The sequence below is a fragment of the Cinclus cinclus genome, chromosome Z (assembly GCF_963662255.1).
Source record: "Cinclus cinclus chromosome Z, bCinCin1.1, whole genome shotgun sequence".
In the NCBI taxonomy this organism is placed as follows: domain Eukaryota; kingdom Metazoa; phylum Chordata; class Aves; order Passeriformes; family Cinclidae; genus Cinclus; species Cinclus cinclus.
The window spans coordinates 58,214,255-58,240,965 of record NC_085084.1 but is presented as its reverse complement, the minus strand read 5'-3'; the positions used below and the strand labels follow the sequence as shown (position 1 = coordinate 58,240,965).

Here is a 26,711-nt window from a genome sequence, read left to right as displayed (position 1 = left end):
GGTGATTTTTCTATTCAATATCTTACTTTACCTTTCTAGTTCTTTGCAGTCAAATTCTTTTCTTCACTGGTGCTTAATTAAACTCCAGAAAAAGGGCTCTTTTTCACTGGATATTGAAATGCATCTTCATAGTTCGAACACTTTTTAGACATTAATTCATGTTCCTCAGTTGTATTTTTAATGCAGTTTTGAAGTTTGATATTTTATAATTGTCCTAAAAATTTAATTTTTTTATCATAGTCTTCTGCTTCCTTTTCTGGTCTCTTTCATGTGCTCAGACTCTTGTGTGTTTTATCCCACCTGTTTCTCTACCTGGCTTTGTAATTAACCAGTCAAAATTGCATTTGCTCTCTTCTGAACACTTCCCTTGCCTTCCTCTCTCCCCAGGGGGCTAAAATTTTTCTGTTGTTGCAGCCTTCTCTTAAATAATTTTTTTCTTTAAATGTTAAATTAAGCTCTGTTATCACTTATACCTATTGTCAGCAGAGGGAGATGGTTGTAGACCGCTTGGCTTCAATGATTAAACTATTGTGTTAGGAAAAAAACTTGTCTTTCTGCAGCTCTGGCCTAGACCCAACTGAGATTAGAGACAATTCACTCAGATGGAAAGCTACAGGAAATTGTTTTTATAGCAAATATGAACTGTATTTTGGAGCAAATCTGAGATGATCTTGGGAAGAACAAAACCAAGTTTAAAATATATGGAGTTCCCCCTTCAAATGGATAATCTCTGTTCTAGATGAAAGTTATGATTTCAGTGTACTTCCCAGAAAATACTAGGATATTGATAGTATCTGTTTTGGTCGAATACTCTATTTTCCCCTAGTTTACACCTGAAAATTGGTAAATTGTTTGGCTGAGATTTTAAAAATAAATTTGAATTAGTCATACAGGAAGCTTGGACTATTGATGCCACTCTGATTACATTTTTATAAAATGGCAAAAAACCAAAATGGCATTTGAAAGCAAAAAGCTTTTGGCAATGTTAATGCAATACAATGTTCTCAAATTTACCCTGACCACTGCAGTTAGTTTTTAACTGTACAGTTTGGTCTGGTACACCTGACTGTTTGATGAGTGTCCTGGTTCTACTAGATTAACTGTAGTGTATGTTTTGAGAATATGCTTCCTTCATTAATTTGGTGAGCTTTAAAATTTTAGGACCTGTGGCCTGATGTTTTACTCAGCCTGAAGTGAGAAACCCATATATTGAGTTAACAGACTGTAAAAGCTACTATAGAATTGAAAATAATTCAGCTAGAGTTATTTCCTGTTAGAGGGTTCAGACACTATAGAGTTTGTATAGTTTCATAATAAACATATAAATTATCAGGACAGTACATACTGTCCTTCTTACCAAGATTCTGCAGGTAGAAATGTAGCACACTCCATGGATTACTTCCAGATCTTCCTTTTTCATTGCAGATCATCCTCACAACAGATGAATTTATACAGCAAGAGAACTGTACAATAGTTTTTTTTTATTTTGTTGTTGTGGTTTGGCCTGGCTTGTTTTTTTCGTATTAGGGAGTTTTGCTTTTTTTTAGTTTCCTTTTGTCTTTTTGGTTTTTTTTTTTAAATTAGCGATGTAGTGTTCGGGTTTGAGATAAAAATATTTTTGAAGGGTATATTCATAAGCTAAGAAATTAATCATTTGCTTTGCATTGTTTGTACCCATAGGGAAAAGGCGGAGCAAAAACTCTTATGAACACTATCATGCAATTGAGAAAGATATGCAATCACCCGTACATGTTTCAACACATTGAGGTAAGGCTGATAGGTTTGATTTTGAGAGTTGTTTTTATTCAGATGGCTAAGATAATAGAAAACTGCTGCTAAAACTTACGTGTGTGGGACGGGATATCTCTGACCAGATAATTTATACTGATTAGAAGAAAACATATAGTCAACGAGTGCCATCTTGTAAGTGTATGAATATATCTGAAAGTGTATGTGCTATCTGTAAGTGTATGAATATATCTGAAAGTGTATGTGCTATCTGTAAGTGTATGAATATATCTGAAAAGATAAAAAGTGTCATAGATATCTGGAATATAGCCAAATTTATGAAAATATAATTAAGATACTACTGTTATTATTGTTGTTGTTGTTGTTGTTGCTGTTGTTGTTGTTATTACTGTTACTGTAGTAGTAGTTTTCACTCTTTATGATCTTGTATGCTGAATAATTAAATTGAGTAAATTGCACGTGGATTTTCTACCAATTAGTATAAATTAATTAGTATTCTACTGTATTTGTAATGCTGCATAAGTCACTTGTGTAAATCATGAATTTCAAATAATGCTACAGGAAAACATTAGGCAAAGCACTGTTCCCACAAGGTGGTTTCCAAGAATATGAACCACTTTGCTCAAACCCTATAATACTTATATATTTAATTTGATTACTATAAGAACACATGATTTTTGGTTGCTTTGTATTTTGTAATATGTTTATTGCTTATAACTTTGCAGGAGTCCTTTGCTGAACATCTGGGCTATTCAAATGGTGTCATTAACGGGTAACTCTCTGTTTTTCCAGCTGTCCCTAGTGTTGTATTGCAGTTAATAATCACATTCTTTTCCTGGAAGCTACATGTTAGAAAGCTCAAGCATTTTATACAGAGGCAGAGGAAGAACAGGGCACATATGTAAAGCAAAACTGAATAGTACTAGAAGTGTTATGAGATCTTTTCATGACTGTCCATCTCTTTCTGGATGGCAGACAGAAAAGATTCATGTCTTTCTTTCCCCTTATTTTGAAGTAAAATACCATCTGAAATTTGTTGGGATGACTCTATAGCTATCTGTTAGGATTTTCTTCTCTTTCATGTTAGTTTTGCCTTCTACTTTTCCTTCTTTATTCTCTCTTTTCCAAATTAAAGTAGCATTTCTTCCATTATCTGAAATGAAAAAGATTTGCTTTATTTTTCTTGACACTTGGTACAACTTTTAATTTAATAGATGCTTTCTAAACAAAAAGTGTGTATCATCTAAACAAAAAGTGTGTATAACTTTCTTCCTGTTTAGGTGTTAATGATAATTTTTTTCCTTATCTAGTATACCAGACTCTTTGTGTCCTTAGCTAGTATATCAAGATACTTGTCTCCTAAAAAGTTTAGTCTTTGGCCGATTACAGGTGTATGCATATCAGAAGGCTGTGTGTCTTCTGGATTTTGTGCCATTGCTAATAATAATTCATATTTTTAGAGTACAGACTCAAGGTTAGAAAAGAGTTGCATGAAATTTATTTCTGTATAGTGTATCATTGGTGCTGATTTAGACATTGTGTTTATTTCTATTCATTTTCTAGGTTATAGGTTGAATTTCAGTGCTGGGGGTCAGTTTTGCAATTCTTTGCATAGAAGACAAGAGAGTAGCTAATCAAAGCAGCTAAACACTGTTAATGTGGACAGTAAACAGTAGTTGAGTGGAAAGGGGGCTGTTTCCAACAAATGCCTGATTAATACAATTTAAAACTGCAGTTGCAGTTGAAAAGTTGTTTTTAATGCCAGTTGGAAACAAAATAGCAGGTGAATGTCTTAACTTATAGAATGCTTATCAAGCTGAGAAATAATGTTTGTATTAATAAATAGTGAAAAATAATTGAGTGATTGAAAGTCAAAACAGTTTTTCTAATTGAATAAAAATCAGGAGAACAGGACTTCACATGTGTTTATTTTAATCAACATGTGAAGTTTTAAAGAAAGTAAAGTGCTCTCAGTCTTGTTTAGGTCACGAGAGTTAGTCTTTTTGTTATACTCTGACATGATATTGACTACAGACTTTTAAATGTAGTCTTATTCTGGCATTTATTGTGCTGCTTCTCTCCAACAGAGCTGAACTTTATCGGGCCTCAGGGAAGTTTGAGCTACTCGATCGTATTCTACCAAAGTTACGAGCTACTAACCATCGTGTGCTTCTTTTCTGTCAAATGACATCACTCATGACCATTATGGAAGACTACTTTGCATTTCGAAATTTCCTTTACCTGCGTCTCGATGGTAAGCTAAAATGGAAAAAAAATTATCAATACTATGATAAGGGGTAGCATCCTTTGTTAGTTTGGGCATGGGATCCCTGGGTTCTCCTCCTAGTGTTTTCATAACAGTGCTGTGTTGTGAACTATACAAAAGTGAAAACAGGTTCAAAATACTATTTCATAATCCTGGATGTGTATTTACCATGAAATTATGCCATTAGACCCTTCAGTGGCAGTTTACTAGCATTTCCCATATTCTTCCAGACAAGGTACAGAGAAAGACATACTTTTGCTTCTGTCAATAGAAGTAATTTTCTCTGTCTCTTTCAGTGTTTTCTCTTATCTGTTTAACCTGCAGACCATTTGGTCAATGGATTATTTTTATAAACACTCAGGTCTTTTCTAGGAATGCAGTTTATTTATAAATTTGCTGCTTAGAGGCTCGTTGCTTTTTCCAGGGTCTCAATCATCACTATCTAAGTTGCCTGAAAATATTCTCATTACAAGAGATGATAATGTCAGTGTTAGGCCTATATTCCTGTGGAATAAATTCATTTATATGTGTTTAAAATTCAACTGCTGTCCTTCACAGGGTAGCTGAATTTCAGCCTGATACCTGAATTTCAGAGGAAGATCAAAAGCCTAGATTTCTTTATGTGTAGCTGTGTTGTATTACTTCAAACAAAAAGATGATTTAGAAACATTTTAGATACTAATATCTTTATTTTGTTCAGTATCTCGTTGAATGTTCAATGTCTTTGTGGATGATCTGAATGAGGGGACTGAATGTCCCCTCAGTCAATTCACAGACAACACTAAGTCAGATGGGAGTGTTGATGTGCTGGAGGGTAGGAAGGCTCTGCAGAGGGATCTGGACAGGCTGGATCATGGCCCAGGGCCAGTGGTGTGAGGTTCAGCAAGCCCCAGTGCTGGGTACACTGGCCCAGGGTGTGCCCAGGTGTCCAAGAAGGCCAATGGCATCCAGGCCTGGATCACCAATAGTGTGGCCAGCAGGATCAGGGCAGGGATTGTCCCTCTGTATTGATTGAGTACCCACTGGAGAGGCCACACCGCCAGTTCTGCATCCAGTTCTGGGTCCTTCACTGCAAGAAGGACACTGAGGTGCTGGAGCCTGTCCAGAGAAGGGCAGTGGAGCTGGGGAAAGGTCTGGAGTGCAAGTCCTTGTGAGGAGCACCTGAGGGAGCTGGGGTTATTGAGCCTGGAGAAGAAGAGGCTCAGGGGTGAGCTGATCACTCTCTACTGATCCTTGAAGGGAGGGTGCAGCCAAGTGGGGCTTGGGCTCTTTTCCCAGGCAACCAGTGACAGGCAAGAGGACACAGTCTTATCAGGGGAGGTTCATGTTAGACATTAGTAGGCATTCCTTCACAGAAAGGGTGATTGGGTATTGGAATGGCCTGCCTAGGAACATGGGAAATTTACTGTCCCTGGAAGTGTTTTAAGGAAAGATTAGATGTAGCACTAAGTGCCATGGTCAAGTGGTGTTTGATGAGAGCTTGGACTCAGTATCTCAGAAGCCTTTTCTAATCTATTTGATTCACTAATTAATTCCCACAATTCTATGAAAGAAAAGTCAAAAATAGCATATCCCACCTGAGTTTTAAACCTATTTGAAAGAAGTTTCCATTTTAGTCTTCTTCCATGTTGATGGTCTCTGCCTCATACTGAGCTTCTTAAATAATGATAATTTTTGCTTAATGTTTTATCTCACACGTTATAGTACTACATGGGACCATCAGCACTTAAATCATTGCTTTTCTACTAAATAAGTATTTTGATTAAGATAAATACAGAGAATGGTATGAGACTTGAAGTTTCCTCTGAATACTTTTAACAGTGTTTTGAATTGGTTCTTAGCTTCATTCTTTATTCAGAAGAAAAAGTAGTACCAAGATATAGTCTCATCCTTTACACAGAATGCCAAATCCATCTAAAGAACATATTAGCATGCTAACAAAGTCCTCTTCACACCTCTGGCCCGCATGTGTTCTAATATGTCTGTTCAATAAAGATAAATTACATTGCATTTTAAATGTTTTAGACAACTTTACGTCATGTGTTTTGAAATTACTATTTTTTCATGCCAGAATGTTTATGGCAAGACACAGTGTGGTAAAATACACCTCATTGTCTTTTTCAGATAGTTCATTAAATTAGATAAACCCTTTTTCTTCTTTTGCAGTTTCATAATGACAGATACCTTCCATACTGGGATGCAGTCTATACAGGTTCTGTCCAGCTGTCTTCTTAGATTAGGTGTTTCCTCCCCAGTTCATGTGCTTATGGGGTTCATTGTGTCAGCAGTGGGCCACTAGTTTGGCTGTGTTATTGTGGTGGCTACACATGGGATGTAGTTAATTTTTCTCCTAGTAGCCCATGTAATGCTGTGCTTTGTATCTTTGGTTCAGCAGTGTTTGTAACACCACCAGTGACATCACCCCAGTGTTTGGCTATTGCTGAGCAGCACTTGCAATGTCGGGGCTTTCTCCCCAAATACCCCTCACCCCCAAAATGAGTAGCCTGCATTGTACTGGGACCCAGATGGGACAGCTGGACCAGGTTGACCAAAGGGTTGTGAACAGCAATAAATCCTCACGATGCAGGGACATTACTTGTAATGGCATTTGTCTTCCCTATTAGTCATTGCAGGTAGTGAGGCCCTGCTTCCCAGGAAGCAGCTGGACATCTGGTTGCTGCTGAGAACTGTAAATAAATTGTTCTTCTTGTCCTTGCTTACATACCTTTCACTTTCATTAAGCTGCCTTTATCTCAGCACAGAAGCTTTTCTGTCTTATTTCCTCCTCATGTCCTGCTGAGTTTGGGGAGGCAGGGGGATGTATCTGGAAGCCAGGTGGGAAACAGCAGATCATAGTAATAAAAAAAATAATAATTTCATCTTCTATAGATATATCACCCTCAAGGTGGGACATTATAAGAATTTGCAGTCTTTTGGTATTAACTATGGCTCCAAAGGCAAATGGTGACATTTTGATAAATCTCTATATAAGTAGCTTTTAAAAATATTTAATGCTGCTGTAGCCAGAAGTCATTAATCAAAACTAGGGCTCTCTTCTGTTTGTATATAGTAGCTTCAATTGAAATTTATGTGAGTTATAAAAAGGTATAACAATGTTAAGCCAAAATTTTAAGATCTACTTTAGAAACATTAAAACAAATGCATTTAAAGAGACCTTTAGAAGTCCCATGTCAAAGATGTGATAGGCACTTGACCTAAACATTCATGGCCAGTGTTGTGGAAAATGTGGCAGAGTTGTCAAAAAGCAGTGCACTAAAATAACCCTTTTACGTGTACTTTCTACAACAGACATTGTTCTTTATATTACTTCAGTTCACAGCTTTATTATATGATATTTTAAATTTTCTTTTCAGGCACAACAAAATCAGAGGATCGAGCTGCTCTTTTGAAGAAGTTCAATGAACCTGGATCACAATACTTTATCTTCTTGCTGAGTACAAGGGCTGGAGGGCTAGGCTTAAATCTCCAGGCTGCTGACACCGTTATAATCTTTGATAGTGACTGGAATCCTCATCAGGTTATTTTTATTTTCTTATGTTCAAGAAATGTATAAAGAATCCCTAATATTTTTGAGTTGCTTCTTTAAATAGATGATATAGCCTGGGATTAAAGGAAAAAATAAAAGTAAGAGATAAAATGCTGCTTTGAGAGGAATTAGTGAGACAAACTGCCTCAATAAGGAAATGTTTTGGTTCTAATTGGAGAACTAATTCTGTGTCTGCATATATATTTTGACTGGGTCTTGGGGTATCCTCAGTGCTAGGAGTGTTATAAACCTGTTTCGTTTGTGTAACTGTACTCATTCTTTAGACCATAGGATATAATAACCAGCTCCCTAGCCTTTGGTAGGTAGTTTGCAGTACTTCAGTAAAGGCTATGCTGAACGCTACCTCTCTCACAAAATTAGGTGACCATGTGAGTGAGTAGATTTGGCCTAAGACACTGAACTTACTCTTTGATGGTTAGTAGTAAGTACAGATTAACAGAAAAAGAAGGTATCACACCCCTTGCACTTACTTTAAAAACTGAGAAGCAGTAATGAATTATGCCTTCGCCACTTTGTTTTTCTTCTTTGTAAGAAAGTAAGTCCAGTATCTATGGAAGTACATAGTTATGCATGTGTTTTCAGCTGTTGTGCAAATGTATGCAAATCACATCATACTCAATGGCCACATGTAAAAGTAAGGGAGGCGAGACTAAGAAGAGTTCTAATATCTGTGTTCACTCTCTTAAATTACTCTCCGTGTTCTTTGCCTAATAGGACTTGCAGGCCCAGGATAGAGCTCACCGAATTGGTCAGCAGAATGAAGTTAGAGTCCTGCGACTGTGCACCGTGAACAGTGTGGAAGAGAAGATACTTGCTGCAGCAAAATATAAACTGAATGTAGACCAAAAGGTTATTCAGGCAGGAATGTTTGATCAGAAATCTTCAAGCCATGAAAGGAGAGCATTTCTACAAGCTATATTGGAGCATGAAGAAGAAAATGAGGTAAGGTAGTTAAAAATAATTACTGAGAGAGAGTTTCAGGAAGTACTGACTCTTCTAATATTCATCATTTACCAAGATTTTCAAAACTCTTGAAATTAAAAATTTCATTATCATTTCTTACTATCCAGTCAGAGAAATAACCTAATTTTTATCTTTTTTTATGGTCACAGGAATAGGCTGTTACCTAGTGGTTGTGATGTTATGGTTATGGTTAAATCTTACTGTAGGATTAGGCGTTGTAATTTAAAACACATTCTACCCTTCACGATTTTGGCAAATAATTTAAATCAAAGATTTTTTCCAGAACAGATTATAAATAATTTCCTAAGTCCAATACGTATGTTCAGCTAGGCAGTTTGATTTTTAGCATGCTGAGCATCTAGTACCACCTAGATTCAGTTTTGAAAGACCCTGCTTATGGTGCTTCTTTTGGAACCTCTTTAAGATCTGCGTTGATGTCCCTTGGACTTAGGATGAGCCAGAAAGTAGCCGTTTCTTTCTGGTGCTGTGTCCAGCCTGGACTTCTCATCACCACTTCCTTTTCAAGAAATTAGCTGCTTGAAAAGAGCTGTCAGGTCTTTTTTTTTTAGCAGTGGGAAGTGAGTTTATAGAGTCGCTGAGTGTATGTCCCTCTCTTTTCACTGTGTTCTTTTATGGAACTGTGAGTGTGGAATGATGAACCTGTTCTTTTGCCTGTCACTGCAGACTCCTCTTAATCTGAACAAAATTTAGTATTTGGACGGAAGCCATATTTGGGAGAAATTAAATAAATGTATCAGTTACACTGGTGACACACAGAGAAATTTTTTATCAGCACTAACTTTTTCCCACCTTGAAAATACCTTGTACTAGTTAAACACAAAGCTTTTGAGGAGGATCTTGCCTCTGAGTGGGACTTGTTTGTCCGAATAAGGTGCACAGTGATAGAAGATTCTATAGGCTGTGTTTCACTGGTGTTCTTCATTACATGGAGTAGTTTCAAAGATGGAGGAGTTTGCTTCTTCAGTCATTGAATCCTTTTGTGTAAACTCTGCATAGTGCATTTAGAAGAGCATGGTTAAGATGAAATCTTGTATTGTTTTAGTATTTTTCATAGAAATTAAAGAAGAGTGGCAAACATTTTTATCAGAAATTTGGTGATACACGTATGTACCATTTTTGATTAAGTAAATCTGTACTTCTAAAGCAGACCACACTTGCTATATGAGTAGATAGATTAACTTGAAACCAGCAGACATTTTCAGTAATCCTGTGAGTTTTTTAAAAAATTAGGAGTGCATTTGTTTCTGAAGCATTTATCTGACAAGGTTTCAGAAGTCAGGGCTGTAGCTCAGGCTTATATGACTTAGCTTATTTTGTAGATGACTTCAAAATAATTTGTTTCTTGTGTGTTGTTCAGATGTACTTGGTCTGCCATGCTGAATCAAGCGGATTTAAATAAGGTTTATTTTCCATAGCCCAGCATCAGTCTTTAAAGCATTGATGTTGCCATTTGACTCCTAGCTGAAACTTTCAAGTAATATTTGTGAACAGAGACTATGCAAAGCTGCCCAAACACTCAACCTTTCAAGGACTAAGAGGAATTTTAATTTGCACCATCCTGCACTGGTCAGCCATTGCTCCTTCATTGCAGCAGCACTGAGTGTTAAATGGGAGATTGACAGGAAGTAAATCTCTCAATTAAAAGTCAAATTATCAACAATATTGACACAACTTTGACTTGTGAATGTGGACTGGCACGTCTAACATCTATTGTTTGCTGATTATCTAGTTAAATATTCCCATATTAAGCATGCTTTAAACTTTTCACACCTGTATGTAGAGTACTATGTTCTGCTCATATTTTTTTAGTAGTTTTTTTTTTAAGTTCAGCATCAAGGTTCCCCTTATTTTTCTTTCTTCTTCCTTTTTTTTCCTTCTAATCTGTTTTTTTCTTTTATCAGTACTAGATAAAGTAGAGGGGTAGTTTCTGTGTATTTAGAAAGATTCATTAGAACAGTAACAAGGTATGACAGGTGATTAGAAGTTACTTGTTCATAGTGTAATTTTTTTTGGCACCCAAGCTAATTTATAATTTTTTTTCTTCTGCCCAGCCTACCTGTTTGGCAACAGGATTATTCAGCCTAACTGCTGCTAATGCAGCTGCAATGTTATTACAGATTCTGCTGTGAGATCACTTCTTTTTTTTCAGGTCAAAAGTTACTCTGAGATAATAAGGAAGTATGTGGACCTTTCATGATGGTCACATTTATAAAAGTTTTTTTAATCTGTGTGTAACCATGTGACTTTCTTTTCATGAACAGTGAAGGAGCAGTGACTTGAAGTGAGAAGAACTAGCTCTCTTAATCACTTTCCCAGTTGCCCACTTCGTGTTAAAACTTAAATTGTATGTTCATTAAGTTACTAAGGTGTTCCTTTAAAATTGCATTAATGAGAGCAGTTTTGGGTTTTTTGTCCTGAGGTGTAGAAATCCAGACACTGGGAGGGAGATGTGTAAATATATAAATGACTTCTTATTTCTGAAAAAAGCTACAGGATATTAGGATTTTGGATGCTACATGCAGCATTCTATACTCCTATTAAACTGGGTTCAAAACACGAGTTTTTAAGAAGAATTATAGGTCTGTAATATAGTATAACATATATTCAGAGTGACCTGTTGTCCGTAGTTTCAGAGTAATTCAGGGAGGAAGACTGAACATTTTGGGCTGTAATGGTTTCAGCTTTAACATTTTCAATTGAACCCTACAGTTCTAAATTGTTTTCCTAGTGTCTGTTTCTGTTTTTATGAAATACTCCATTTTGTCTGCAGTAAAATGTTCACACCTCATTTGTAAGCAGAAAATGGTCAAGAGAAAATGATTCAGCAGGGTTATTTTTCAGGATAAAAACATGTTTCATTCTTTTCATTTTTTTCATTTGATCAGGAAATCTTCAGTCTCCTTTGAGACTGATCTCTTTGCTTTGGTGGGAAAACCTCAAAATCTAGAATTGTATTTCTGAAGTATTGTAGAATGGCAGAACAGAAATACGTGCATTTTAACCAAAACACTAACTGTGCTTCTGACCCAGGAAAACCACAACCCAGAATTTCCTGGTTTTGTATTTGGTCATTTCCTCATTCTCAAATCTTGAAGGTAGTAATAAGCTTCATTTGTCATTCTTGCTAAGTTATTTTGTTGCTTCTGAAGAGCTGAATACTTCTAAACGTTTTGTTTCAGGTTAAGTATTTCATATGCGTTGTCAGTGAGAGAGGGTCAGTGGAGCACTGAACTGATGGAGGCTGTTACTTCAAGGTGCTCATGAGTACTTCATAATAATTTTACGCATCTTTCTAACCAGGAGGAAGATGAAGTTCCTGATGATGAGACCCTGAATCAGATGATTGCTCGGCGTGAGGAGGAATTTGATCTCTTTATGGTAAGGATGGTGTAATCATAAAAAAAATAATGTTCTCTTGTATATTTAATAAAGGCCTTGGCCGTTTTGTCACTCAAGTTTGTCAAAACTTTACTCGAGAAGTAGGTTTTATTTACTTGCATTGTTCATCTGATGAAAGAAATGTAGTCTGCTTAAATATAGAGTTTCTCAAATGACAGAAAAACTTTGGAGATGCTTGCTGTCAGTGGACCAGTGACAATCTGGAGGAAGAGTTTGACACAACCTGAGACATTTATAGTGCGAAATGTTAGTCACAGTTTGGCTTGCTAATTCTTACAGCATACTTTTGCTGTTTTGCATTTCCACTTACTTTTGGACTTCGATATTGCCAAGGACAACTACAGGAACTTAACAAGGTAGTAAATCAGTAGACTAACAGTGCTGTTTCTAGTGAGTTAACCTGGGGTATTGTTGATGGTTTTGTCAAGAATACAGTTAGCTGCATCTCTGCTGCTACAACGTTGAATAGTTAGCAAAATAGAGCTAATGCTTCAAATATGAGCCACTCCTTTCTATTAGTACTTCCCTTTTTGTTTATGCTACTGCAGCACTGATGGAATAATTTCTGAAATGCCTTTTTAGGCATGGCTCTTGCTTTTTAGTGTTTGTACAGTCTGAGGATTTTTAGAGGACCTCTGAGCTTCACTGACACCAGTACAGGGCAGTGCTTAAGTACTGAAGGTAAAGCACCATGCCCTCTAATTCTACAGAGGCTGCTTTCTTCTGCAGGGTGGAACAAGGCAGACACTCCTATGTACAGAAATGGAAGTGTATCTAGTGGTATCCACAGAAACAACTGTTGATAGGACCAGTGCAAAACCTGTGTACCCAGTACAGGTTTTTAGTCCCTCATTGTCTTCTGCTCAAGAATTCATCTGTAAAAGTTTGCTGTTGCACAAGCATTTGGCGCCCTCTTTTCATAAATTACAACTGTTCACATACACTGTTGGAAAAGGCCCTATTCCCCCATATGATTGTTCTTTTGTTCTTGCTGACTTGCCAGTTTAGTGCTTTTGTGCTAAACTTAATTAAATGTTACCTCAGAACTAAAATCACTAAAGCCAGCTTGCACAGAAAAGGGTGCTTACAGTCACCTGTCTTTTTAAATTTTCCATCAGTGATTTGTGTGTCTGGAGATGTACCTGACACAAACGAAGGCGACCATCTGATCCAAAACTCAAAAAGAAATAATTTCATCTGAATTACTGACTGAACATACCCTGAGTTCTGTGAAAGTGGCTTTGCTGCTAGAAAAGAGCATCTAAATTCTCCTTCAGACCCAGAAGGAAAGAACTAATCCATGATTGAAAGTAGCTGATGAAGTTATGTGTGTTTGCTTCACCTTCTAGTTTTAAATTTGGAGGCTATTTAATGTAAAACAGTTGAAGATCCTAGAGTAAAGACAGTTTTTATAGAATTATAGAATATGCTGAGCTGGAAGGGACCCACAGAGGTCGATTCCAGCTCCTGGCTCTGCACTGGACCCTCCAAGAATCATACTATGTGCCTGAGAAGCACTGTCCAAACATTTCTTGAACTCTGTCAGTTTTGTCCTGTGTCAGTTTCTCTGGGGAGCCTGTTCCAGTGCCCAGAAAGCTTCTGGATGAGGAACCTTTTCCTGGTATCCAACCTGAACGTCCCCTGACACAAATTCAGGCCATTCCTTTGGGTCCTGTCATTGGTCATCACAGAGAAGAGATCAGTGCCTGCCCCTCCTCTTCCTCGTACAAGAGCTTGACTGCAGTGAAGAAGACTTTCAGTCTTCTCCAGGCTAAACAAACCAAGTAACAGCTCATACAGCTTCCCCTCAAGGCCCTTCACCTTCCTCCTGGCCCTCCTCTGGAGCTTCTGTAGCCTTACATTAGGCCATTGTGGCACCCAGAAGTGCCCCCAGCGCTTGAGGGGAGTTCACATAATAATGGCTTTTATAACTTTTTTATCCTTTGCCAATTGCCATTGCAGCGCATGGACATGGATCGTCGCAGGGAAGATGCCAGAAACCCTAAACGTAAACCTCGCTTGATGGAGGAGGATGAATTACCATCCTGGATTATTAAGGACGATGCTGAAGTTGAAAGGCTTACATGTGAGGAAGAAGAAGAGAAAATATTTGGAAGAGGATCCCGTCAGCGCAGGGATGTGGACTACAGTGATGCTCTCACAGAGAAACAGTGGCTGCGGGTAGGTTGGTTGGTGGGCTGTTTTTTACACTTGAAACTTACTCATTTATGGTAGGTTTTTCATTTAATTTTTGAGAATGCAGCAGGGATAGCACAATTTTAGGCCTAAAATATCTCATTATCCTGCTTCTGCTGCTATGCTGAAGATATAACTAAGTTTTGAACTGCACTGCAGAAACTTAAATCAGTGTTACTAAATGCTGAGTCAGAACTATGACAGCATTCTATTGGAACTGTTCTTACTTCCATGGGTCTTACATCTTCAGGTACTTTCGTAAGTGTCACCTTTCATATACATGAAGAATTATTTTAATATTCATGAAAACTCTTAAGTCAGTGCATATTAAAACTTTCTGTGCTGACAAGCTGATTATATTTTTAAATGCCTCTATTTAATACTTTTAAAAATTCAGAATTTTTCAATTAAATTTTCTTTCTCTCAGGCTATTTAATTTCTAAGTCTTGAGCATTTATTAGCTCCACTGAGATCAATATATTTGATAAATGATTTGAGAATTTAAGACCTGAAAGCAAAAACTCTACATTTTAACACCAAATCTGAGATTCTGTCTCTTGCTGTTCTTTGAAATTTGCATACAGTGAATAATAATGCATGTGTCTGTTCAGTGTGGTAGCAAGATCATGGTAAAATGGTGAGGGATGATTGTTGGAAAGGCTTTTCAGAAATTGGATAGTAGTATGATTTCCAAAACTTAAAAGTTTTTTATGTGCAAAACTAATTTACATGGTTTGACAGAGTAAGTTTTATTGTAGAATGATTACAGAACAATAGCAACGAGAATATACAGTGTAGGTGTTGTGTATAATTTGATAAAGATAGGTAAAAATCTTACCTACTTACTTTAAAATGAGATGTTTAGGAGACTGCATTGTGCAGGACTGTACTAGGAGCTAATCCAGACCTGTTGCTTAGGGGAGAAAAGGCCTGAATTATTCACCAGCTGTAAATTTAAGCAAGTCTGTGAAACTACAGAGGTTTGATACCTTACATATGCAAGCAGTCAGTGGAGAAGAAAGATCAAACTCCTGTTTGGATTCTTGAAGATTTACCTTATCCTACAGTGGAAGTGCTTACAGTATCTTGTGCATCTACTCAGGGTCATTTTAAGTTACTTCTTTTAATGATGGGAACACTCTGGCTGTGACAGCATAGAAGTAGGCTTTGGCTTTTGTGTTTTGTGACTTGAGTTGGCAGTAATACTTGCTTTGAATGCTTTATTGTCAAAAATGGTAGGCTTGAAAGAAATCATCTGATCCCTGTCATACTGCAGGCAGAATCATCTGGTCCTGTGTCATTTACAATAGAAGTTCAGGATCTGACCTCGTCTAGGCATTTCTGAGCAATGAACTTAGAAGTCTGCAGTGAATTGTTTTTTTTAACTGTTGAGCTTTTTTTTATATTTTGTTTGAATTTTCCTGTTGGATTTTAAGTGAATTACATTGTCCTAATAGCTGCTCATGCAGAGGAACCTGATACCACTATTTTTTAACATTTCTTTGTGTTCTAGAAGAGTTGTGTCCCAGTTGATTAAATTCGAAAGGTTAACAGCCATGCTTGTGCAGTTTTTTCTCATAGTTCCTGTTTTCTAAATCTCTTGATTTGTTTTTACTGACTTAGCATAGTTGTTCTGTATGTGACTGACATCTTCCTACAAGTTTGGTCAAAAGCTAGGCATCAGATTCAGCATAATTTGAATAAAGAGGAGTTCTGCATAACTTTTGTGGTACTTACACTTCACAGTCCAGTAATTCATTTTCTAACATGGAAGTTATTGTCTCATGTTAAAATTTTGATCCAGTCTAAGACCTTAATCCTTTTCTGTGGCTCTACTTCCTTGCCAGCTTTTCAAAATCATGTTTCATATAGTCAATCTTTCCTTCATAAGAGGATTTCGCATATACCCCTGTGGAATAATTTTAAAATATTTTTCACCAAAATTATTCCAAATTTTAAGCCTGTCCTTGGGTGAACTTCTGGTCAACTTGGTGTTCTCTTGAGATTTAGTAGGCATACCTTCTATTTTGTCTTTCTAAAGACACTAAGAACACTGAAGTGAAGTGCTGGATCGTTTGACAAAAAGCTATAAAGGGCTTCTCTGAAAACAATTTCTTAGCAGGTCCCAAGGTCTTGGTAGTAATTGTTTTCACTCTTTGCTTCTGAGGCTGTTTGATGAGGACAAGTTAGAAATCTTCCTAGGCAAGTTGGTATATATACTAGCCCTTTTTCACTGTGGCTTGTTACTCTCTTGAGAGAAATTATTCTCCCTTCTCTCTATTGAGTAATTAAACATGTTTTCAGATTAGCTAAGTTGCCTTAGGACAGACTGCTTAATAGTGCATTGTAATTACTACTATACTGTATACACAGTTAATATGCTTTCAGGTGTACTTGAGGGTGTGATGAAACAAACAGAAGCATAAGAACTGGTAATACTTTCTGGCCTCTTCAGTGGAATTATAATATAGCATTCCTTATGTACATTCAGAATAAAACAACCTCATTAGGTAGATAATGAAATGGAAGTAAAGTTTTGGGGGTTTTTAAAGTTATCTTATGTTTTAATGTGCGTGAAACAGAGTTGTTTGTCAGACCCATTGCACTCTCGGCAGCAATATTGCTTTCATGTCTCTGAGAATATGTTTAATTTTTCTGTAATGAAATCTCTAGATGAATGTTATAATAGTGTACAACATATTCAAGGGAATACTGAAATATATAAACATAAGAAAGGTGGTAGATAGTTTACAAGCATGAACTTCTATCTACTTTATTAGCCAGTTGTATCTTGTGGTTTCCTCCCTGTAACTTTTAATAGTGTCATGTGTAACACATAAAAACTGTGAATTATTTGTTTCATGTTAACTCGGATGCAGTTAACTACTTCAAATCAGCTGAACTGAAAATAAAATAGAAGTTCTGAATTAAGAGCGATACTTCAATTCGTAAGACACACTTTTAGCTATGTTCTGGGTCATGCCATTTTCCAAAGGTGGCCATGGGCCTATTTTTATTGCAGTATTACAAAAGAAGATTTATTTACCAGCAGCAAGGGATGCCCCTCACCTTTCTTGCTGTGGCTGCTGTTGCAGCTTTACAGCTATTTTCTCATGGGGTTTTCTGAATAAAACCTTGCATTTCTGATCAGTAGGGTTGTTTCATAATATCGGTGTGTAGTCCTGAGCTGTCTCTTTTATGTCTTGGAAAGTTGATTAGATCTCTTCCAAGGAGTTTTAACCTCATTCAGCAGCCACAGCTCTGATTGTGGAATAGTTGCTGACTCCGGTTAAGTTGGGTGCTGAACTCTGTGCTCATACATGGAACACTGGACAGTGTAGTACTGGTCCTGGCAGATCCCCACAGGACCTCAAGGACAGTGTACCTTGAGGTCTGTATGCATGTCAAGTATGTCAAGCTGCCTTCTTGCTGCATAAAAGTACCTGAGAGAAAGAGAGAGATCAAGTACCTGAGCTTGGAAGCAAGGGACAAAATAACAACAGAAGCCTGTGTGATCATAGGTGGTATTTAGTGAGATTGTGCTGCAGCCCTGAACAGACTGTAATTCATTGACAGTCTCCCAGGAAAACTCCCAGGAAAAGACAGAAACAGGCTTCATCACTAGCTGTCGCTGCAGCCCGCTGTTCTCTAACTGTTGGCATGACAACCATATTTCCTTTAAAAAAAAAATCTGGAAGGAGGAGTTTGCTTCCTGATCTTAAAAAGCATTTATATTCTGGAAGTATTTCATGCTCTAGCAGATTCTGTCCCTGCACCACTTCTAACAGAACTGCAAAATAATTTGCTGGTTCCCAGGGCCTATTATTTTTGTGAGGGGTCATCTACTAAGAATTTCATTGCCTGAGATAGGCTTCAAGAAACAGGATTTGTTTGAGTAGGTAGAAGACCCTTAAGACTGTTGCATCTGGTTTCAACGTCTTATGCAATTTGATTGCTGGCTAGGTGGCATAAATAAAGTCTTAGTCTATAGTTGTGCTTGTTAATTTGCTTTGTATATTGGCCAGGGAAACATATTTGAGCACAAAATTAGCAGCGTCTCATTTATGTCATGCAGACATGCAAAAGTCATGCTTGTTTTGCTGATGTAAAAATTGTAAGTGAAATACATGCATTTGGTTTGTAATTAGTCAGTCTTACTTAAAGAAAAACAGTACTGGCTTTCACTCATACAGAGTACTGTTTAACATAGTCATGACATAAAATTTGTTTGTGTTTACTGAAGTTATATGGTATAATAAACTACCTAGCAGGAAAATTATGGGGCACATTTTTAAGTGTTACCTCATCAACTGTAACTTTAACTTTTTTTATTTTATGTATCAAATAGCCTGTTAACAGGTTTGATAGCAGAGATAGTAAGTTTGAGTTAACTTCTTGGTGAAACTTGGCATAAATTACTAAAAGTTTTCAAGTAAGTTTGTGTTTTCTGAGAGAGAGCTTCATTTCTACATACGTAACTTTAGAATCAATACTAGGTGTTTTAAGGCATATTTTCTTGTAATTTGGAATGGTGGAATTCAGTTTTACAGTAGCGTTTTGCTGATGGGTAGGGTCAGAGACGGACACCAGCTTAAGGAATAGTGTAATTTACTATAATACAAAACTGCAAAGAATCACAAAAGGATAAGCTGAGCAATGCATCTAATCATAACAACAAAAAAATGCCTGTAGTGGTAAAGACAGGTTACAGTTCCCTACTTTATCCTTCATCCAGGATCTACATGTCAACCCAGGGAAGGTGTCACAGTAAAGGACTGGAGAGCCAGGCCAGGCAATTGGGAAATCCTGCAGTGCATCCACCTTTGCAGGCAATGAGGCTTCTGACTTCCCTGAGAGTAGCCCAGCTTTTATAATATGCAAGCTACCATGACTTCTAATGCAGGAACATGGGGTTTTATCCTCCTGTTTGTCCCAAAGCCTTGCCAGAGCTCAGTAAGGGAGTTGTCTTTGATCCTCCGCCCTCAAACAAGGCCAGGTGTGGCCTTGTCTTGTTTCTAAATACAGAAAGGTAAATCAGTGTTTCACCAATGAACAGCAACATACATCATATTGCTAATAATACTTCACTAATGAATGTATAAGTATCATATTTGGTTGGAGGATTAATCTAGAGGCCAGCTTTGGCACAGGGCCTGTTTTTCAGGCCTTACTACATTAAGTACTGAAATACCTGTGTGTAAAATTAGCATGATAGCTAAACAACTGTAGTTGTTTTAGTCTGTATTGGAAGCTGAAATTCCTAGAAGGAGATTAAAAAAAAAAAAAATTTACCCAGTGGATATCTTATCTGCGTGGGTCATATACATAATACCCCTGCACCCCTGGTTTTCTCTCTTGGTTTCTAATCTAACATTTTTTATTACAATTACGAAGTTTCCTGAGTTGCTGCTAAACCTGTTGCACAATCAAGTGAATATTTGCAAAGGATGTTTGAAGAAGAAAACTGCATTCTGATCTAAACCCTCCTCTGTAGTATTTAATTGCAGATGCAATTGAATTTGTTAAGCTGTACAGGAAAACAAGTAGTATTTAAAAGACTGTTACTGGAAGATTAAAAAGCCCACCGTACTAGGGTGTTGTCTGTTTTGTGACCAATGATCGTCAGAATGCCTCAGGTACTATTTTCTAATGTTCAGTGTGAGGCTGATAAGTTTTATGCATGTGGAAACTGCTTTTTGAAAGGTTAGAAAGTTGGACATGGCTTCAAGGCCTCATTAAACCAAGCCATTTTTGTATTTGGTGTATGTATTCTCTTCATGTCCTTTTCATGAAAGTCTATTCAGAATCTAAGAAAAGGAAATCCTTAAGAAAAGGAAAAGAAAGTCCTTTCACATTGCAGTGAAATTAAAACCAGTGAAGCAGAAAAGAGCATTTTCTTGATTTTTCATGGATGAGAGGGACTTTAAATGCATCTACCTGATAGCTTTGGTTCGCTGTTTTGGCAGTATGGCTTTGTTAGTTCATAAGGGAGAGAACCTGATTGACACCAGGTGACTTTCTCAGAAATTCTCTTGTCTTTTCTCAGAGTGTTGAGAGTATTAATTTTGAAAACAAAATACTTGGAAATGCTTCAACATTTCAGAGATTCTCTCCATAAAGAAATTGTTAGTGTTTGATAAACATGTTTTTTTGTGAGAAAGACTTCTAGTCAGGAAATCTTAACACCTATTTGCAAGGTCTACTTACCAGTAAAACAGTGCCATATATTCATAGGATTCTTTTTTTTTTTTTTGGTCAGTCTGTGATTTTGACTGTACAATGCTACATGTAAAGTACCGTAACATATATTAACATACCTTCAAGTGGAATTGTACATCTATTCTCCTCTAAAAAACATTAAATGGTAATGCCAAGTAAGTACTTACTTTTAAAAAATGTGGGGAGAACTGCTAGCATTAGAATAAAATAAACTTAATTTTCTTTGAATTAGCTGTATCCTCTGACATACCAAGTTTATATAGCCTGGAAGCTGTGAGTTAAAAATCTGGTTTCAGGTTTTGTTATATCATTACTGTTTCAAGTGCAAAATTTTTCGTGGGAAAAATAAGGCCCTGTGGTTAAGATGCCAGAAATACTCTCTATGTGGAGGGTCAAAATTCAGATCTGCTGCCTGGAGGAGATTGAGGAGAGACCTCATTGTAATTACAACTTCCTCATGAGGGGAAAGGGAGGGGCAAGCATTGATCTCTTTTCTGTGGTGACCAGTGACAGGACCCGAGGGAACTTGTGTCAGCAGAGGTTTAGGGTGGATATCAGGAATTTACCCAGAGGGTGTCTGGCAGTGGAAGAGTCTCCCCAGGGAAGTAGTCACCAAGCCTGACAGAGTTCAAGGAGCATTTGCACAATGCTCTCAGGCACATGTTGTAATTCTTCTGGTGCACCTGTACAGAGCCAGGAGTGGAATTCTTCCAACTCAGGATATTCTATAATTCTAAAACTGAAACAAAAACAAATATTATGTAGTTCACAAAAGCCACAAGAATGGAAGTCTGAATTAAAAGTCTAAAACATTTTTGTTGCTGTGGGCATATGACAATGAAACAAGAAGCAGCACACATTTTAATGTTTGCATCCACTGCACTGTTATGTTCTCTGACATGCCTTGACAATAGCAATGATAGGTGATACACAGAAGCTAACATTCTGTCACCTATCAGTTTTTTAATAGAGGTATTACATTTTCATATGTTGATTGGCGTTTGCAAAATGGGTAAGTTACCTGTACCTCTCAAAGTGTATATTTGTGGCCAAAGTATTTATTTACTCTTGAAAAGGGAGCCATTTAATATTTTGCCTTGTCATCAGATGCAAATTGTGAGACCTTTATTGTAAAAGGCTGTCTTCTGAAGGCAGACCTGAGCAGGTGATGGAAGGCTTTATGCTGATGTTTTTTACACAGTACACGTACAGGCAAAAGTAATTCTGATGGATTTGTGTATGTATGCAGAGCTCTGGTTTTTCTATAGAAACTACTTCTATAGCATCTTAAATGATAGCAGTTTGTCTTTTCTTGTATGTGCACAAGTATGGAAGTACTAACTTAGCAGATATGGAAGGAGACAGAGGTTTCAGACTGAGTTACTCAGTCTATTCAGCCAAAAACTATTCAGCCAGTGCTTAGGCGTGTCATGACTGGCAGTTAGCTTCCTTAGTCATCCTCAAGTAATGTGTTTGACAAGTACAGTGTTGTACTTCCATATTCTAGCAGTAAAATTTCAACCTTAAAAAACTTACAGAAACTTTCAGATAACCACAACCATGTAATTTTGTCCTGTACTCTGAAACTGGCATGTTTAACAAGTTACAAATCATGGTTCCATGGATATTCATTATGTATTCTGTTCAGTTGCATCTGACATTTTTAGCTGGGTTTCAAATGCAGAACCAAGGACTTTGTTGTTGCTTACAGCCTCACTTTTGTTTCTTGTATGTGCCTCTAAACTGTACTATACTGTACTGTACTGTACTATACATTATTTTGTTGTGCAACTTCATGTGCTCTTAAGTCATTGGCTTTTCAAGAATGTTTGTATTGTTTGTAGGTAAGAGTTTGTGCTCATCAGACTGTGATTTACATTGCAGCTTATCCCAGAAGAACAAAAAAAGCCTTCTAGACAGATACTGGTCATGTTAGATCTTTACTTTCAGATTGCAATGTGCATATTGAAGGGTCAGGCTCTACTTTGAGTCCTGGCATAGCACTCACTGCATCAGTGCTCCAAGTTAGCATCACAACATACTGTTTTGGTATAAAATACATAAAAGATATGTATAATTTAGCTTTTATCAGCAGATTTTCCAAATTTGACTTAGTATCGTTCAGTCTTCCTCCAAACTCTTTTAAGTTATTTAAAAAGCCATATTGGAATTGTCATAAAGGGCTACCTCCTACTATTTATTATTTAAATATTTATATATTTACTTATATTTTTTAAGCAAATTTTTTCCTCTTTTGCCACAGGAAGTGAGTATTCTAACCTCTTGTCATATATTTCTGTCATATCACACTCTCTTAACACTGTGTGCTTCCCATTCTTAATTGCCTCAGAGTACTTGTTTTAATAATGATAGATGTTTGAACCAAATTTCCCATGTTATTGCAAAAATTCTTAAGCTGTTTTCTGTGAATAAGTAGATACAAGAGATCTGTGTGCATCCACTTAAAAATAATTAAACTAGAATCGTTTCTGAAATCTGTTGCTTTTTTGTCTCCATATTTATTTTTTGCAAGATATTTTATCCATTTTGTTTTGAGTTTACTTTCTCAATTTTGCTCCCATTTAGTTGTCAGATCTTCCCCCTGGTCTCTCTGACCTGCCTCAGCTAGGTCGGGGTCAGAGAGATGGAGGATTTTTTATCCGACATGGACAAAGGTAAAAGATTAGAGGAGGCTCTCCTTCCCGGGATGATCCAAGTTTATTGTCCTGAAGGGTTCCAGGGAGAAGAGAGAGCTAGCATGGGAAACGTGGGATATTTTCAACCCCAACTCAGGGACAGAGGAAGCCCGGGTCACAGCCACTCAGGGCTGGCCAGGGGAAAGGGAGGGGTTAAGGGGAGAACCACGATACAAACCGAGAGGGGAAACAGAACAAATCATCCTCAGTGCAACACAAAACCATAAAAGTGTATTACAACATTTAGTTACATTCCACATTTTAAACTTGGAATGAAAGATTACTGCTTGAGAATATGTGAATATACTTAAATATAAGAGAGAAGAGTATATGAAAGAAAATACTTAACGGTATGACTATTGGCAGTAGCTGAGTTTACTCTGACATATGTAAAAATGCCAGTTCAGTACGTTCTTAAGAGCCTTAGGTTTCAGGGTGCAAAAAAATTTGTGCTTACGTTTAAATTAGAAGTCTTGTGTTAGTCTAGTAGTCTGTTAATCAAAAAGAGAGAAAACTGCTGTTTTCCTGAGCAAACAGGGCATCCTGTTCTTTATAGGAAACACTTTACTAATGTATAGTATCCTGCTGTTGAGTATGTTGCAGAACAATAGTTTATAATGGCTTCTTACCTTTTTCCAGTGCTTAGAATTGTCAATTTTATCTTTACCATAGAGCAGATGCCTGTTGCTGCAAATACTTGCAAAGTTCAATGGAAGCAAATGTCCTGGAAATAGCCAAGACTGCAGTTTCTTTGCAAAGAGCTGGTCCGATGAGTGTATAAACCCTGTCTTTATACCAGGTATTTTTCTGGCTTAATTAGTAGAATCTCAGAAGATAAGAGAGACAATTTTTTTGAAGGAAGAAGGACTAAATGCCTGGAAATACTTTCCAAAAACATTTTTTAAAAATCTAATAATTCCCATTTTTAAATTGAATTTTAATTTATTTTTTTTGTAAGGAGAAAATCAAACAGAATAAGTCTGTCTAGTGTTGTTAGCATTATAAGCTGCAAAACATCATCCACACTGCTAGTCTGCCAATAAGTGATATTACAAAGTAAAGATTTCCTACTTACCACAACAGAAGAATATCATGCCTATGAAAAGTTAAGTGTCAAGGGAAAGAACATAAATTAACATTGTTTGGGATAACCTAGAAACCTACAACACTAACAGTATTTCATGAAATGCAAGATAAAACACAACTCTAAATTCTTGCCTCAGAGCTTGGAAAAAGAGCCATCCTGTGCAACTGTTTATTTATTAGTAGTCAGACATAAGTGTTTTTCTGATTGGTTCTGTATGCATGATCTCCCTTGTTAAACAAACAATGTCTTAGCCTGTGTGGGAGATCATAAATCCATGGAATGTTGAATTCCTCTTTGTTCTTGGTTTTGGATCTGGTTATTATCGATGGCTATATCCATTAACTTCATTGCAGCATGTTTCGTCCTCTTCTGTGCCATTTGTCTGTGAGCTTGAATGGAATCTAGGTGTTAACAGAACTACTAAATTGAACTTTGTTCAGAAGTTCTGAACTAATTCAGCAACTATTTTATCAACTCATAAAAAATGAAATTTTAAAATTGCCTCAGAAGAACAACAGGACAATATATCCCTTCATTAAAAGATTCATTTTAAACCAAAGAACAAAGTTCTAGAAGTAAAACCCTCAGTACGATCTAAGCTATTACAACCTTGTTATTATTTTCCTTCTAAACTCTTGAGATGTCAGGGAAATAAAGAACATCTGTTCTTGGACAGAAACATGTTCAGTGTTGACTAAATTCCAAGCTTACTATTTTAAAGGAATTTAGGAAAAATGAGAAAAGTAATCCCCACCACCACCCACTGGCACTCACCTCCTCCTGATGCCCAACAGAAAACATGATTTTCCCATGCAATTAATTTTCCTTGCTCCTTGTGTAAGTAAGATAATGTACTTGTTCAAGAAAAAGCATAACTCTAGTACCAATTACATTACAATGTCTTTGTCAGTATAGTCATCTACTGATAGGAAAGTTGGTTTTCCTGGAAGAGAATTCTCAGTAAGACAGGGATTAAAATACTGATAAAAATTTAGAAAGGGAGAAACCTTCCCCATTCTCACTTCCTCACTGAGTAACACCAGTTGCTAAATGCTCCAGAATTTTGTCTATGCAACAAGTATCTGTGTCTCTGACATAGGGAACAAGATAAAGGGGAAAAAATGAGGCATCTTGACCACAGCAGATTATACTTCAAGGTGAATTGCTTGTGAATCCAAAGCCAGGAAACATGCCTGCAGTATTTTCATTATAGTCTTTTAGTGTCTTTCTTTATAGTTACATTCTCATTCAGTCTCCCAGTTTTGCTTCTAATCATACTTCCAAAGGTGTCTGCAACTGTTTCCACTAGCAGTCTGTTAATAATATTTAGTCTTTGAGTTATCAGTGTGCTGCAAGTTTCTGAACAATATGAAGGCAGTCTGAAATACTCAGGATACCTTGTACTTGAGAAGTGCTGTTGTAAAATCCCTTTTGGAATGTTTGTTTATCATCTGGAAAGTTTCCTGCATAATACTTCACAAGTCCATTATAAATTGTCCTCCAGTCATGAAGGAGAAAGTTTTTTTCCCCTGTGTTCAGAGACAGGCTATTATTCTAAGTGACAAGAATTCTTTAGCAGGTTATTTAGCTTTCTAAAATGAGGGGAAGAAGGTTTGGGAAGCGCCAAACCTTTTCGTTTTAGGAAACAAAAAACACCACCTCAACAAAACAGATCGGTGATAAAGAGTAAGAAGGTGATATCAGTAGTTTCTGGCATGTAATGATTTTAGATTTCTCTCCCATCTTACTGTTGCTCTTGGGTGAGGTTGGCTTTGTAAAGAGGCTTTTAAAATTAAGTCTTCTTAGGAAGACATTTTGAAAACTGTAGAAGACAATTGCAGACTTACAGATCTTCTCAGAGTGTGCTAAGTAAGTATAGACCACAGAACACTGATGATTTTTGGGTAGTTTCACATTCAAGGTCTTGATGCAGTGAGTATGTATTTTCTCAGTGCTCTGGTTGGTTGAGCAAAGTACCTTTATAGTCAGCATGATGCAGCTGTTCCTTTCTACAGCTCAATTCCTTCCCTCTAGTGGAGCACTTCCATAGTGCTCACTGAGCAGACAAGCAGTGGGGGTCTTGGTATCATGAGCAGTTAATTGTGCTCTTCAGTTTCTCTGTCCCCAATGTTTTTGAAAATCTCATTGCTGCAAAATCAGCTTGAGGAGTTCCATTTAAAATCACTGTTTGCCTTTTGGGGGAGGGACAAATGAGACTAATTACTAATTATTTTTTTTTTTATGTTTTAACAAGATTTCACTTTTGAACAGAAGAAATTTTTATATGCTTGTCATAACTTAAGAGTTTGTTCTTGCTGGCTCTGCATGATGCTTTGCTTAATAATTATCAAATTTAACATGAAGCTTCAACATTAAGATATTTTATATCGAGATTAAATATTAGGATATTTGACCTGAAAAAAAATTCTCAGACCTGAAGGAAAACACTGATGATAAAAGATTTTCTATTGACATTTTAAGTCAATACCTTTTTTTTATTATTTTTTTTTTCATATTATGCTTCACTGCTTTTGTTGAGACCATTTC

The 26,711-nt window shown here is 36.8% G+C and overlaps 1 protein-coding gene across 2 annotated transcripts in view; it reads left to right on the top strand.

The window, feature by feature from the left end:
• SMARCA2 (SWI/SNF related, matrix associated, actin dependent regulator of chromatin, subfamily a, member 2) overlaps positions 1 to 26,711 on the top strand; it is a 112,230-nt gene that overhangs the window by 60,292 nt on the left and 25,227 nt on the right. For both annotated transcript variants that reach the window (XR_009934192.1, XM_062514089.1), the window contains exons 22-28: positions 1,681 to 1,767; positions 2,475 to 2,521; positions 3,837 to 4,003; positions 7,390 to 7,553; positions 8,298 to 8,525; positions 11,868 to 11,945; positions 13,929 to 14,147. Coding sequence is in view for 1 of the 2 variants with exons in the window: in XM_062514089.1 (XP_062370073.1) it covers positions 1,681 to 1,767; positions 2,475 to 2,521; positions 3,837 to 4,003; positions 7,390 to 7,553; positions 8,298 to 8,525; positions 11,868 to 11,945; positions 13,929 to 14,147 (990 nt within the window). In the remaining variant the exon portion in view is untranslated. The remainder of the gene's footprint in view (positions 1 to 1,680; positions 1,768 to 2,474; positions 2,522 to 3,836; positions 4,004 to 7,389; positions 7,554 to 8,297; positions 8,526 to 11,867; positions 11,946 to 13,928; positions 14,148 to 26,711) is intronic.